Genomic DNA, 16,780 nt, shown 5'->3' with positions numbered 1-16,780 from the left:
AAATAACCTGTTCAACCTTTGGAGAAACAAAAAACTAAAGAAAAATCGTATCCTTTCAAATTTAAATGAACCTAGTTAGTTTCGCCACTCATCACGCTATATCTGGAGACTTCAAGAGAGGAAATGGAGTGTTTCGACACTAGGTTCCCTTTGCCTAGCCTACTCTCCTATCCTAGCAGGTAAAAACGTGAATGTAACTAAAATTAGCTCTTCCAATACTTAACCAAGCTCGTCACTATACTCATCTATTATAAATCTGACATGTGTCGATCTCAGCCACGCCTCTAAACTAATCAAACAACCTGTTTCTCATACAAACTTGGAACTTGCCCACAAGAACTGAGCTAGGATAGTTAGCCACAACCAAGACACTTTCTTGAACGAGCATAAAATTGCAAGCCATGTAACGGAATCATAAGTCGTAATAGGATTTAATTATACACCGTATTTGGGTACCACTTTTGCCATATTTTGAACGGAATCTAAAGAATATGATAAGCAATATAATTGGTTCCTATATTTTTATAAATTATTATAATTTGTGCATCCGTAATTGTAATACTTTATAAGGTATTTCATCGTTTTCTTCATCTCATTACTTGAACTGATAAGCAACAATACCAGTGACTGGATTTACAAGCAGGCTGAGTGACACTGAGATTTTTGGAGCAGCAAATATGCTGACATATTTATTTCTACCTCATGGAATTATAAAAAATCTGTACAATGGCTCTTTATTGTTGAACTAACAGAAAACTACTAATTATTATATAATCTCGAAAGTGATTATTTCAAAAATATATAAACCGCTACTGAAGAATACCCTATACTTGAGTCCGCAATTTAATTAGCCTATTAAAGCCTATATTAAACGTTATTCATTTGTCGTTAGTGACAAAATACTACGACATAATTTGTCCACTCAGAACCGGAGTACCTGTCGTAAATAAGCAGAATACCCTGAAAAGGGCATAACCCCATAACTGGTGCATTCAGTGAGATACTCGATTACGCGATGATGACGATTAATTATGCCTTATAGAGGAGATAATAAGCTTGTCAGCTATATTCCAACGGTTTATAATATCTTTATCAAAGTTTAAAACTAAAAGGGAATGGTGACGGTAGGAAATAAGTGATATAAGCAAGCAAATACCTATAAGTTAGTTAATAAGTTTCTAAGTTTGGAAATGAAGAACAGAAAGTCTTAACACTATTTTTTACCTAATCTGCACATGCGTGATAAAGCGTGAAGCTGTTTTTTTATTCCGATAAGACAAGTAAATTAATGCAATGTCACAATTTGTTTAAATAAAAACCACAGACAAATGTCCACCAGAACCTGAACGACTTCATTAAAGATTGCCCTTTGCCAAAGTAAAAATATTCGAGATCCTTTCATTCCATTCCCATCGAAAACACTTTAATAAAACTATACTTTTTAAATGAATCAATTTAAATTCCAATAACCGATAACTGAATATTTTAGTATAAATCATATAAATCTAACAATTAAATAACTTATATTATTAAGTGTACCTAAGCCAATTATCTGAATCTATCTACGTATATTACCGAGTATTTAGATGAAGATGAAGTAGCGAAAAAATTACACAATTTGTGAGAAACAACTTATGTTAAAAATAAATATCTTGCAAATGATAACCAACTATTACCTGGTGGCAATTATACCTTATATAAGAAGTAACGACCTCCTCATTCAAAATCCCATATTTCCGACATGTTCGCGACTTGTGAACTTCATTGTGGAAAATAAAGCAGTTTATTTGATGAAATCGAGAAAAATATTTAGGAAGAGAGGCAGAGGGAATCTATTGTTAAAACAATTTCATTTAATTTCCAAAAGATAAAAATAAATCATTCCCCCAAGTGGAAATCGAACTAGAAGGAGAACACAGCGGTGTCGCTCACAATCAGACGCCACGACAGCCACAATCAAATCGAGATAAAAGACTTTCTCGACCATTATACTTAGTCAATTATACCTTATATTGGAAATAATAAGCTTTTCAACTTTAGTACTACCTTGTAATATCTCTATCAAAGCGAAGGTTAGTAAATAGCGGAGAGCATCCAGTATATTCTTCACTTCCCTTCCCTACTTAATGTGTCCATCGGCAAATATGCCTGGATCGCACTAATAGCCTTTCGTGGTTTGGTCTAAGATATAAACATAGTTATTTTCACTTTAATTTTTTAAGTATTATTTAACGTTATAGGTTCGATTTCCGGTAGGTGCGACGTTGATTTTCACTACTCAGCACGCAATATTTCGAAAATAATGTAGTGTGTGGAAAACGGAGTATCTTAACGCTAGGTTCCCTCTGCCTTCCCTGCAGCTTATGCGAAATATAGCGTGAAGCTTAAAATAATATACATAAAAAAACTTGGCAACTTATACGAAATGTCTTTAAAAGTAACTTCGCATTAATACTGATCTGATGATAAAAAAAAGATATCAAATAGAATCATATATTAAATAGGATTAGTATATTAAAACTAAAATACTTCTAAACAGAAATCGCCCATAACTCAAACCACTCTGTATCTGATCTTGTTCTTATATACCAAGAAACATCGCCGAAGGCTGTCCCCACCACCTAATAGCGAGTTATTTTAAAATTCCAATCATTTCTATCATCAGCCATACATCGCTGTGTTGACACGTCTCTGGGAATCGAACCTGTAATAAAACAGGTAATGATCAATGTCCTCTCGATTGAGTCAGCAATTATCCTTGGGGGAAGAAATGCGAGACAATGGGCACTTTTAAAACAGGTTAGTCTGTGGGTGCTCTGGACCAACTGTACAATGTAACCGTTTAAATTATATTGATTGCTTTTGTATGCAATTTTGTGAAGATATTCTTATTTAAGTAAGGCTGGTTTTTAAACGGTTTGCCAATTAAGGAGTTTTAGTCTGATCCTGAATTATTTTATAACAAACAAATATCATTTTAAAATAAAATATCGAAATAATTTTCCTTAATGGCTCAATTTAAAAAAAGCCGGTCCAACCTCCACGCGATGTCGAGACAGAATAGTCATAATTTAATAATAGACAGACAGAAATTTTGAAGAAATTTAATCAGGTTCACGGTGTATCCCGCAAACAACAAGCTAGGCAGAGGGAACGTGGTGTTGGAAGTGGGAACACTCCGTTTCCCACTTTCCGCCGGATTCTGGAGGCATTACCAGGCATTGCCATTTGTCTGTAGAAAGAAGGCGTTTCACTTCGGTAGTATCTCCGCCTGTTCGATAAATTAAGTGATCATTAATTAATTACAGCAGATTTAAAGCCACTTGCTCGGTAAGTTAACCCACTATTTGTTAAAGAGAAGCTCATATTACTCGTGTATGTTTAATGCTTTTACTATTTAATTTACATGTGTTCGTGATTATTAGATGATTTACAAAAATTCTACTGAAAAATAACTTGTGAATCAAAATCCAATGTAAATGATCCATTCTCTCAAATTGTAATCGATAACAAAATTTTCGCATTTACAGTTAGACACTGGAATTAAACCTGGGAACTTAGTTTTCATACACTCCGTTCCTATTAAGACAACTCCGTTCTCTCACTTTCCGCCGAATTTTGAAGACATTACATTTTGAATCACTCCGCGCTGCGCTTTACCAGATCGATGTAATATTAATTGTTAAATCTTTTCGACTGGGAATCGAACCCACAACCTGTCGCACGCTTGTGTCCCTGCGCCACTATTGGGCTCTGCTCTAAGGCACTAAATTCTATTTCAGACACCAATTTATTTCTAATATAATGAGTCATGTATAAAATTGACTTAATTTCGAAACCTTATAAAGCCCAAAGTGATACAACTATTAGGGCCATAATCACTATTTCCTGTATTCAGCGATTCGTAGATTAAAGTTTGTAGGTTTCCAGTATAACATTACGACGGGGAGCTTCTTGAAGCTTTAACAATGTATAATACTAGATTAGGACACTCTAATAAAGTAAATACTTAACTAAAATATTTTTTTACTTTATAGAAATCTAAACAAAATCTAATCTTATTTAAAAAGCTCCCGATGCACTGATCAATTTTCGAGATATAACGGATCTCCACACCGTGCTTTTTCTTGTCACCAGAACGATAATTCATTACACCAAATGGGAATCGAACCTACAACCTTTCAGATGCTGTGCCACTACCACGAAGTGTTCTAAAGAAGTGATATTACTCTACTAAAATAAAAACTTAGAAACAGCTTACAATTTAATTACCGTTTACAACGTATAAGAATCACAATCCTAAGCGAGAGAACGGGTTCAATACCCAGGCAAGGCTTTGCCTTTTAAGGGCATCACGCGGCAACGACCGAGACGGTTCGTTTCTTTTTTAGCTTTACCATGTATTACATCGATATCGATTCTGACAACGAGGTAAAGCGCGGTGCTGAGTTCCGCCACATAACACTCAAAGCCTCCAGATTTTTTTAATAGAGAGTCAACAACATTAAGTTTCCTCTGCCGACCCTGCTATACGCCAAATACACGTAAATCTAAAAAAAAATTTCTTAATCGGTTTTTTTCTTTATATTTTCATTAAATTTTGCTAAGCATCCTGTATAAGTTTCAAATAAAATTATTCTTGTATAATACAAACGGAAATACAAATTAAGCATTTTATATTTATAAACATAAAAAAATCTCGTAAAATAACTCAAACTCAAATGACTTTATTAAAATACCAAATGTCACGTGAATAATCTATATAAATCAGGTATTTAAAAAATTGAGGGTAGTTGCGTGTCAATAGGACATTATGTCGTCGGTAGCATGCCACCGACATCCAAATACACTAATGACTTAAACTAAGTAATATATGCTTATTATATGTAAAATTTTATTTTCTTTTAGCGCCACGCTTTTAAGACGCAATGGTTGTGGATTCGATTTCCACTTGGGTAAACATAAGATTATATTTTTTAATTTCCTCGCCCTGGCAAACGACTTTGAGTTCGCCACTAAACACGCAATGTCTCGAAAATTCGGTGAAAATTGGGATATAGAGTGCTTGACATTACAATCCCTCAGCCTACCCTGTGTAATGCGGGATACAGCGTGTAGCTAATAATAACAGAATCCCGCATATAGCAGGATAAGCAGAGGGAATTTAATATTAAGGCCGCCCAATATTCGACATCGCGGGTTGAGTGGCGGAAGCAGAAATCGAACCCATCATTATCGCGATTCCTCGTAACTAAGCGACGACGTAGTGAAATTAGCGCTATATAAAAATCAATAACCACAAAACGTTAGAACACTGATTGGTTGGCTTCGCTAATAACTTGCGGTCACCAGCGCAGCGTGCCTGCTGAACTGAAACCGTAGTCGAAAATTTAAATTGTCAACGTTAACATATACTATTTTTATTGGACAAGTCGTGGTACACAAAATATTTTGAAGAAAGCGCGGCGTTGTGTTCCGCCACTCAAAACACAAACTCTAGAATTCGGCGGAAAGTGAGACTAAGTTCCGAGGTTCGTTCCTGTGCGCAGGACACAGCGTGTTATTAACACTTTAAAAAGGTACTACTATTCTAAATGTAGGTAGACCATCCCAGGACAGCGAACTAATGGAAAGTGTTCAAAACATTGGGTCTTCAAAAATCTATAATACTCAAATATAATAACACGTTTAAGCCGGTTAAGCTGATACATTTACAATATGTTAAAGTAGCGAAATTCAAAGATCTTTTATTTTGCTTCCCGCCGTATATCAGAGTGGGTAAAGAGAACGCAGTGTCAGGAAATTTCATTCCGCCTTTTTGCCCTCATGTTATTAGAGCAAAGAAATGAATACATGTCCCCGAGCCCCACTGCACCTCGACAGTATCGACAGTGTTACAATTTCTCCTTAAGTCCCTTAATAATCCATGGAAATGTTCCTTATATTTTGTTTAAGTATAAGGACAAGATCGCGCGGAGGATATCGATATCAACAAGTTATAGTCGTAACTCGATACTCGATATCATCCCGGAGCGCCTTACGAGCTTTACGTGTAATTTATATGGAAATAAACGTCAGAAGGTGTTAAAATGTATTGTATAATTAATATTACTTGCAATTTGTTTAAGCGTTTTATTAAAATTATTTTAAAAATGTAACTTATTTATATCACCGTGGGTTCAATAGAGATTAATGATCCGTTAGTCCGTTCATTATTTTCCATCAATTTCCTTACCTAACCAAATTATAGAAACTTTTTCGTGGAAAGCTAGAATTATGAAATTTGGCATAAGTTCGAATTTACGTTTAAAAAATTAAGTTTATAGTTATATTACAGAAAAAAATCGCTATATTTTAAAAATGAGTACACACGCCTACAAATTTAAGTTTATTAAGTTTTATAATTCACGTTCCCATTAATACGGAACCCTCAGTGGGCGAGTCCGACTCGCACTTGATCGGTTTTTCTTTCACTCAACTCCGCGACTTTACATATTGAATGGAGAAACACAAAACTAACTTTGGTTATATACATAAAAATCCAATCCATTACTTTAAAAGAAAACAATATTTTAACTCGAAATATGTACTTAAATCTTTAAAAGATTAAAAACAAAATACTTTAAACTCACTCATTTTAAATCAATATCGGCTAGCACAGCAAGGAATTTTATGTTCACGTATATATTACAACGAGTTGGTAACTCTATATCCACCGTTGTATCTTTACAACAGAATAGACTTCAAGTAAATATGTCAAAGCTTATGAAGCCTTCGTGGCGCAGCGGGACTGCCTTTGAGTGTAAACGCGGTGGTTGTGAGTTTGATTCCGATACAGGGGAGCAAACTATTTTCTTTTCCCCGGTCCGGTAAAAAGAGAAAAACGTGCAGTGAACACGATTAAAATAAAAAACGGTAAATCATTTCTCTAGCAAAAGAACTAATCGTAAAGCGCGGCGTTGAACTCTGCCTATCCAGCAATATAAATTAAAACATTAAGAAGTATTTTCACTAATGAATATATGTAAATATTCCATAAAAGATTGTCAGTTTGATTCCCGGGTGGTACACATAAACAAGAGGCAATTTATGATTAGAATAATAAAGCACTTATCAGGCAGCTTAGTGTTCCAAGTTTTAATCATACTTTATATCTTTAATCCGTGAACTAACTTTAGCTCTTAGCGTTATCTTTTTTATCATTGTTTATCTTTTCCTTACAGGGCGGTGCACGGTGTAGCAGTAAATGATTATATAATTTTATTCTTTCCCTTAAAATCCTGTGCTATTAGCAAAACGCTGTATTCCGTACATAGCAGGGAAAAGGAACCTAGTGTTAAGTGTCTCCGTTCCGTTGACGGAAAGTAATTGAGAATAATTAATTTCTCCAAGTGGGCATCGAACCCACACCCATTGCCTTTACAGTCCGACGTTTTCCTACTGCACGATCTCTAATATATTATCTTACTTCTCCTATAATGTAGTGGAGTGGGAACTACACTGTTCCTTGCTCAAAGCTACGTTCATAATGTTGTTTTGTCACGATTCCATCTCACGTTTTGCTTAGAAAACAATATTTTCTACATCGATTTTATAATGTATGTCTTGTCTTTTTATTTTTTATATATCTAAAAGATAGTAAATTATAATAAATGTATTAGAGGCCGTCGTGCCGCAAGGGCACAAGGGTGTGACTGTAACGCTACGGTTGTGGCTTCGATCCCCACTCGAAGAAGTGTAATATTTATTTACGTTTATATCTCCATTTTTTCGCTCTGACGTCGAGGTAAAGCGCGGCGTTGAGTCGATTTAAAAATTGAGCGGAAAGTGAAAAACGGAGTGTCTTAACACGAGGTTCCCTCTGCCTACCCTATTATATGTAGAACACAGCATAAAGCTGAAAAAAATATCTTAAAAGCATTGTAATGTAAAATTACAAATTACGTATACAAATGAGATCTGATGAAAATATTGTACTATTATAAGGTCGTGGGAACTAATTTCTATCGACGGATATTCAAGTGCAATAGTCCCTATAGTTAGTTATTGAATTGAAATTGAAGTCAAGGTTTTTGATATAATATTACAAAACTTCCAATTGGACGTGTGTCAAGCATTGGGCGTATCTATAGATATTTTATGGAGGGGCTGGACTTATGTATGTAGTTATGAACAGAAATATTCATGTAAGCATTTTTATTTTTCAGGGCAAATTAACTTTTTTTAGAGCAAATTTTTTGGTAGTAAAATTTCTGGGGTGGACTATTCTGGAGTGGGCACCAACCACCCGGCAACCCCTATTATAAATAGGGTTCTTCCTTGGAGTCACACTCAGGTTGAAATTAGCATATAATTTATTATTTCTTGTATTTTGCGTTCACACAAATGAATATGATGGTGTTGATGTTTTTTAAATTGCTGTAAAATTATTTTATGTAATAAGGGTATAACAGCCAAGTTATTATTTAGCTGTAGATTTGCAAAAAGATAATTTAAAAATCTATTTTTTTCGATTTTTTTTTGTAATTATTTACCACACCCCAACTATATAACATCACAATATTCCATAACTTTACACTTACATAAACTACTTATTAAGATAAATTTAAACAAAGCATAACTTAAAATATGCTATTTATTATCAAATTCTTCATAAAACATACATTTAAAATATTAAGCAATATATTTCTGTACAAGAGAACTCAATTCCTCTATCAGCCTGGCTTCTGACGTCACAACATTGTAAATAGCTTTGCTCTTTAAAATCAAAGGATTATTCAAAATTACTGCTTGTTGAACTAGTTTAACACAATCAGAGTTTTTACATCGCTCCACACAACAGGCCAATATATTTAAAACTTGTTTTTTAGTCATAAACTTTATGGATCTTTTCGTTATTAGATTAAATATTTCTATATACGAAAGAAATTCTTCTACGTCCATTTCGTTTGTGTGAGGCAATAAATTATAAATGACACTCAAAATTTCATATTCTAAGTCATTCTTCATTCTAAATTCTGCCAAGCCATCTGAGTTTCCATTAAAGACGTATTTAGAACAATTTTTATTAATCACACTAAAGCCCAAACTGTAGATCATTGTTTTAGACAAATCTATCATTTCTTTTACTATTGTTTTATCACCATTAATATTTCTAACCAGGCAATTCAACCAGGACATGAACCCGTAACCTTCAACTAATATTATAAACCCTCTCGGTATAGCTACCATCGAGTTAAGAGCTCTTAAGATTGCAACTTTAGTTTTCTTATCACTTAGGACTGTAGTATAGATATCCATTATCATTTTAAGGCACATAGTTTTAAACACAACTGTTATATCTGTCATTGTTTTAGTACCATCTCTTAGTATCCTCAATAACCAGAGACGTCTTTCTATTAATTCTATGTCACTGTTATGGAAAAGACTTAAAAAATCTGGAATTACCGTTAAATCGACATATTGTTTTGCTATTAGGAAGTTATTTACTGGCTTATATAAAGGGTCGGATGGAGAAGTCGATACTGTTAACGCCTTAGCTAAATACAAAGCTCCTATTGCGGGTAGTTTTGGATTTTTAATGCCATTGAACTCGCTATCGTTTGTTTGGATGATAGCAGTTGATAAACTTTGACGTAACGTTGTTATAAAATCGTTGAGAAGAAGCTTGTCGTTTTTGTGTCTCCTGAAAATAATAAGAAAAAGATCAATAAAATTCAATACACGACGTTACACCACGATAAGCATATAAACACATTAAATATGGACTTAATGTATAAAAAAAAGTGCAGTTTCCAGTATCATTATGTTAAAAATAATTAAAACATCAAAATATACCATATACCACTTTATTAAAGAAATAAATAGAAAATTAAATACCTTGCATAAAATTATTTTAAATAATCTTTACTTAGTAATCATTATTTTTAGAAGTTAATAAATTAGAGAGTAATATAAAATACTCACGTTTCAGTTTCCAAAAGTAAGCAGAATCTGTGCAAGACGTGGTAGGCGGCGGCGCGCATCAATGGGCAGTTTGAACTGAGACCCATAACCAGTACTGATAATAGTCCAGACCTTAATAATTTAAAACACGACGCTATCGATCCCGGCGCTAGAAGATGGCCCAGAAGAGGAAATAAAAACGCAGGATCGTAAATATTATCATCATTTTGCGCGTGAGATGTTGATACAACATCCAATCCCTTTAATTCATTCAAAACTTGGGTGTATTCGTCTCTAATGAGTAAAGTTTGGATAGCTCGCTCAGTTTCCTTCGTATTCGGTTTGTACTTGTAATCTCTTATAGTTTTCTCTAAGAAATTCTTTACTGTTATCCCATTCATAGGTGGAACTTCATAATAGTAGTCTAATTTTTGATTTACAGGGAAATTTGAAACAGTTCTTTCAATAATTTCTTTATCGAACAAATTCATAACTTGGTTAGGTGTAGGATGACTCCAAAGTGTAGAAGTTCGATTTTTACGAACTGAATAATGGTTCGCTGCAGAGTCTCCCCAAACATATGGTTTATATTCATTCACTGGCAAATCGTTGGCCTCGTAAAAGCGAAGGATAGTTAAAATTAGCCTATCTGAAGGACTTCTGGTGGCTCGATATGCGCTTAAGTAGACCGGTATTTGTTGAGTTTTCATAACTGACTTATTCGTAGATATTAATACAAAAAGAAATTCTAGTAAACGTGACTTTATATCCGGGCTGTGATAACTCAGCATTACGCTTAGAAACTCTGAATGTGACGTGACCATGTCAAACAATGTGACAACGTCTTCATGACCTTCTTTGTAAAACAACTTTACAAGACAAGATAGTAAGTATATCAACTTAGGTCCCGATGAATTTTCTTCCTCCGCTGTTCTTATTTTCAACGAATCTTTTAAAATTGTTTTACAGAAAGTTTGCCAAATTGTACTTTCAGTAACATTTTTGAAACCATCTTTATGATCTACTTGAAAATTCTCCACTGTTTTTGTAATTTGCGTAATTTTATGAATATTTGACACCAGATCATCTAGAACTATTGCATCTTTGTTTTCTTTTATAGCTAATGTTAATAAATTTAGCATTGACAGGTAGTAATTATTTAAATGTTCTTTTTTAGAAGAGTTTTTAGTTAGGCAAAGTTTTAAGAAGACAGCCTGCATTAAGTTAATGTGACTTAATTCCACTGTTTCAAATTTGTGTATTTTGGAAAAGATTTTTTGGCATTCCTGGACACTCATACATTCTATTATAAGTTTTCTAATAAAGTCGCTAGAATTTAAATACACTTGACCAGCTTTATGAGGTTTCTCTAAAAATTTGTTTATATTAGATTTGTATTCTTCATTTATTTTCATCAGCATTTCCTTGTTTTCTATGACAAATTGGCTATGATTGAGTAAAGCATTACTTAGTGGCAACGTTATTTCCCTTTGACTTAATATTTCAGGCCGATTGATTTCTTCCTTAAAGATATTACAAAACCTGCTATTACATTTCAATAATATTGCAGCTAAGCATGATGTTGACTTTCTTACAGAGTTTGCCTCAAAAAATTTTTTGAAATCATCATCACTCACTAAACTAACTTGTTGTGGTTTATTTTCAAAATATTCTGCTAACACTTCTTCGATTTCAGTTAGATTAGGTATTATGTCTTTCGTAGATAGCAACGTTGTATATAATGTCATACACTTCTTCAAGATTTCATCCGGCAATTCTATCGACACCGACAGCGAATACTTGTGTATCAAAACTCGTAATAATTTAAGTACAATGCTAGGCTCTTTATCTTCTTTGATAAACGCGTTTGTATCCACAGAAAATATATGATCAAACATTTTGTGATCATTTTCTTTAGATAAACCTATGACTTCCAGAACTTTGATAGTTAGATCGCTGTTAACATTTTTCTTCTTTTTTATTTTAATCAACAGTTTTAAAATTTCACTATAAGTTTTTTGCTGGTAAGACTTGAGAATAAAGTGCTTTTTCTCTAAGTATCTAATAATATCTGCGTTTTGTTCTATAATTTGGAGTAATAATTGTGTTACGAGAATGTTTGACGAATTTTTGCTCAAATCAATCGGTTGAAATAATTTTAGGAAATGAGCGTTTTTGAACAGATTTAAAATTATACTTCTGCATATATTCACCATGTGGAACTTCTTTCCTAAAGCAATTATAGTCTCAAAATAAAGGGATATTATTCTTTGCTGTTCTAACGACAGCTGGTCCATACTTGCCAATCTTACTGCACAAAACATCAAATATTTCGACCATATAAATAAATTGGAACTATTTAAGGACTGAGAATAATCTATTTTGTATTTAGTTCCATTAATCTCCAGATCATTTGCGTCACCTCCTTTTGTTAATACTGAGAAAATCCCAGTTAAAGGTATTTCTTGATTTTCTATTATAGATTTGGAGAGATTTCTAAGTGTTTCCTCTGAACTAGTGTTCTCGGGGAAAACAATTGGCTTCACCATCCAGTCGGCGACATAACTCCGGATATCTAATTTTGAATCACCTATCAAAACCTCAGTGAGCTCCGGTGAATAGTTACAATGTAACAAATTAGAAACGTACAGACATAAAAACGGCTTCAAATTCTTTTTAGCGTCTCTATTATTTTGTATGTACTGCATACATCCAACAATAAATGTCGAAGGTATTTTCTTCTCCAAAAACACACTTTCGTCAGTATTTTTGTCGTGCATTAAATCATTGAAGAGATTGTCTAAACTTATTTGGCAGTTTTCGTCGGAAATTTCAAAATTTACGACTTGATTTCTAATATGTTCTGATAATTCTTTGCCATTTGACAAAACGTGTTCTATTATATCTCCTACAAGAGATATTGGATTGACTTTAGAATTTCTTAACGTGTATAATATTAAATGGATCTCATCTTCGTCACTTTCAAATATCTCTGTGTTTCTGAAAAATAAATGCAAAGTATCCTTTGCGTTAATCCACGTGTCGTTTTCATCAGTAAACACTTCTAACATAATTAAAAATAACTCTTTAAACATCGGATTTCGTAATGTTAATGCAGAATTATCCAGTAATAACCATAATGAAACTATTTTGAATTTCAAAAGCGACAGATTTCCTCTTGACAAAGTTTTAGAAAATTCCAGGACTTTCTTCAAATCTATAGTACCTTCTAAAGCTTCAAATGAATTTGGATATGTATAATTGTATAATAACAATAAATCTATTAAAATCAATAGCGAATCTGCTTTATTGACCGACGGCAATCTAAAATCTTGTGAAGTTTCTAAATCATTCTTGTCAATCGTATCATTTATTAACGAAACAATTACGCTCGGTGGCGGCATATGTTTTGGAAGAAAACTATCTAATTTGTTCTTTAATTCTACGAATTTTATATCAGAATCTTCCAACTCTAATATTTTCATATATTTTTTAAGAGTTTGCAACATTTTAACTAATACTTTTATACAATAAATGGATATTGTCAAATCTTTTGATATACCCAAATTAATTAATTTTAAAATAGGTACTGGCATTGTTATGAAACGTACAAAATTAGCTGTTTGAGAGACGTTAAGATTATTAAGTCTCGATATTAATTTCTCTGCTTTAAGAGTTTCTAGAAGTTTTACAGTAAAATCTATGGTTTTCTCCCATACAGATGAATGTTGTGGTTGGAAATTTTGTTCTATCACACCAATTATAGCTCTATGAAGATCTGGGCATTTGTATATTATTTGTAGTATTACGTCACATTGTTTTTCGTTGTCCCACGGCCGTTTTAATAATTGCAACGTTTTATATAAATTCTGATTTTTATTTGAGTCACTTGTTCCTAATGTATTGTCAATAAAATAGAGCCCAAGTTTATGAGATGTGAATAAAGTTAGTATTATATCTGAAAGTAAGGCCATGATGTGTTCTTGAGATTCAGGTCTACGTTCAATCTCCGGTGGACCTTTCCATGTAAAAATTTTTAACATATTGTGTAATACTTGGTGACTAAATGTTTTTAGTTTCAATGTTTTAGATATTAATGGATTCTCTATAACATTCTTTTTGAGAATATTTAGAAACATAAGCACAGCATCTGCCTCATCTTGAACCAAACCTGGAATTACTAATGCTAGTAGGCCTTGTTTTTCTAACAATGCTTTAATAAGTGGCAAGTGACCATCGACAAGAAAAGATGTCATAAAATGAACAAATGCAGTTCTCACATTATCTTTCTCCTTATAATTTGGTTTTTCAACAACATGTTGTAAATTTTTAGGTGTCATTGGTAGTTGATTTAAGATTTCCACACCTAAATCTGAATTTAAAGTCACCATGGATGTAAAAAGATTTAATATTATTTTCCTGTGCCGAGGCCCCGAGTTTTCACTGATCATAATTTCAACAGTTGATATGAATGTATTTAAGAAATATCTACATGCTTCCTCGGTTATAGGTATCATATGCGGTAAATCAGATTGAACTTTCAGTACAATTAAATGGAACAAATGGAAGGTGGGAGTAGCTAATGTCAAATTCTTTTTATTATCTTGTGTTATTTGACGTAATATTTCATGTGAATTTCCACCAATTTTCAAATATGCTAACATGTAATCTGCATCTGCGTCTGGGTTTAGACATACTTGTAGAAATTGTGTCAAAGCTGAAATGTAAAAAAAAATAAAAGCTTAAATAAAATTTACTTTTATTTGTACACATTACTTTAACACTGTAAGCTAGATATGTATAGAGTGCAACATCCAATAAACCAGCAGCCTACAATTATAATTCTTAGAAACATATTAACTACAATATATCTACAATATATTAACACTGTGTGTAATAATAACTGTTGTGAAATAATTAATTATAGGTTATTTTAAAATTATGCAATTAATTAGTAGTAAAATATAAAAACATCACTTGTTTATGAAATGCTTTGTTTAATATACATTGCAGTATTCCAAACATTTCAATAATCCAGGATTTGATCTCTAGTCTTTTACAGCACCTGATTAGTGCGAACCTTTTTTTTTATTTGTTTCCCCTTTACGTTTTATTTAGGTAGGAATTTTAGGTAGGCATAGGGAGTCTAATGTTTACAACACTTCAAAGTCATATAATTTTATTCAAAATAAGAAGTTACATGCTTAATTTTTTGAATTTTAAATAATTTACCACTGGTTTACAAAAGTTACTTATGAAGAACTGACACAAGACACTCGGGGAGACTTTTTTTAATGATCAATTAAAAAAAGTCTCTCTTAGTAGATGGTTTTTTAAATCAATTATTTACAAATTTTCTTTTACTTATTTATGACAGCGATAGCTTTAAATAATGTTCATTTTCTTACTAAAAAATGACCCACGCGCCACCGAATTTGAGACATTCACAAAACCCTGGTGCTTTGCCTTTTTACAAATACGAGGAAATGAAACATAATTCTTTGAATCTTACCAACTACTGTCGATATTACAGTCTCACGCTTGTTCCACTGTGCCACTATGGCCTCAAGTGAATTCTACTGTTTATGTTTATAAAATATAAATAAAATAGTAACAGGTTTTTTAAGTAACAACAATAACTAACCCATTGTTTGGCCTTGCTTTCCTTGTATTTCTTTCCTAAAATGCTTAACATCAAATAATCGAGGCCTATCTGGTTTTAACATATCTTTATTACTGTCGTCTTCATCATGAGGTTGTTCTTCGCTATCAAATATTTCGGCATTTTCTGAATCAATTTCCCCCTTAGCCTTCTTAGGTTTATCTTTAGATTCACCATCATATTTTCTTTTACCCATTTTTTTATTATTAATGCATTAATTTACTACAGGAAACTAAAACTAAAACAAAACACGTGCAATTGTTATGATATTTTGACAGCCACACTTTGACATTGCTCATTTGACATTTAACAAACGTGCTAACTACAGAGAATACATATAATAAGCATGTAACTGTTCGCTGTCTGCGCATGGAAGATGTATTAGAAAATGTATTATAGGTGGTATTTATGAATATCTATATTCTTTATATTCAATCTAAAATAGTCTACAATAATGTTAAGGCCGTCATGGTCCACGGGCACAAGGGTGTGTCTGCGACGGTTGTGGGTTCGATTACCACTCGGGAGGATGAAATATTATGTATAATTATTTGCATATCTTCACTCTGGCATCAAGGCAAAAGCCTGGCGTTGAATTTCGTCACTCAACATGCAATGTCTCCAAAAACTCGGCGGGAAGTGGGGAGTATCTTAACACAAGGTTCCCTCTGCCTACTCTCCTGTGTGCAGGATACAGCGTGAAGCTGATTTTGAAAACATTATTAAAAAAATATAACTTTCATTGCGTGTTGAGTGGCGGAACTTAACTCCGCTGTTTGCCTCGACACCAGAGCGAAGAAATGGAATTATAAAACAAATATTTCACTTCCTAAAGTGGGGATCTAACGCACAACCAGTCGGCTTACAGTGACACTTAGTGCCACTGCGGCACGACTTTTTCACCGATTTAAATACAGTTATCACTGTTTTATTTCGCCAAACTTCCCATAACATTTAGTGTTTGTTTTCTTTCGTTCGATAGATAAATAAAACAGTTACATCAATTATAACTTATATTGTTAAAAAAAAACTATGAGGTAACCATTTTATTTAGAAGTATTGATATTTTTAAAAATGATTATGTTAAAAGAAATTAAATTAATTCAGATTAGGTAATAAATAATTGTGTAGTTCACGTGCGTGAACTATTATCAAATATAATTATATGTATAT

General features: G+C 33.0%; 1 protein-coding gene across 1 annotated transcript; it reads right to left on the bottom strand.

Annotated features, from left to right (window-relative positions):
- Nucleotides 1-8,617: 8,617 nt before the first annotated feature.
- LOC146538757 (nucleolar pre-ribosomal-associated protein 1) lies at nucleotides 8,618-15,902 on the bottom strand. The gene is made up of 3 exons (XM_085186051.1): nucleotides 15,590-15,902; nucleotides 9,967-14,662; nucleotides 8,618-9,685 (listed from the first exon to the last, which is right to left on the bottom strand). Exons 1-3 carry the CDS (start codon nucleotides 15,801-15,803, stop codon nucleotides 8,674-8,676), a joined length of 5,922 nt encoding a protein of 1,973 aa, XP_085042177.1. The 5' UTR covers nucleotides 15,804-15,902; the 3' UTR covers nucleotides 8,618-8,673.
- Nucleotides 15,903-16,780: the final 878 nt, after the last annotated feature.

Source organism: Heliconius melpomene, chromosome 5 (assembly GCF_056956725.1).
Source record: "Heliconius melpomene rosina isolate 202511_hmr_F chromosome 5, ASM5695672v1, whole genome shotgun sequence".
In the NCBI taxonomy this organism is placed as follows: Eukaryota; Metazoa; Arthropoda; class Insecta; order Lepidoptera; family Nymphalidae; genus Heliconius; species Heliconius melpomene.
Note: the sequence above shows the minus strand (reverse complement) of the source record. Positions and strands in the feature narration are given on the sequence as shown.

What these genes read in the sequence shown, in the direction of transcription:
- LOC146538757 (XM_085186051.1), bottom strand. Translation starts at nt 15,803, where the DNA reads ATGGGTAAAAGAAAATATGATGGTGAATCTAAAGATAAACCTAAGAAG. An exon ending in AAAGCAAGGCCAAACAATGG is followed by an intron (nt 14,663 to 15,589) that starts GTTAGTTATTGT and finishes TTTACATTTCAG; the next exon opens with CTTTGACACAATTTCTACAA. An exon ending in TTACTTTTGGAAACTGAAAC is followed by an intron (nt 9,686 to 9,966) that starts GTGAGTATTTTA and finishes TATTATTTTCAG; the next exon opens with GAGACACAAAAACGACAAGC.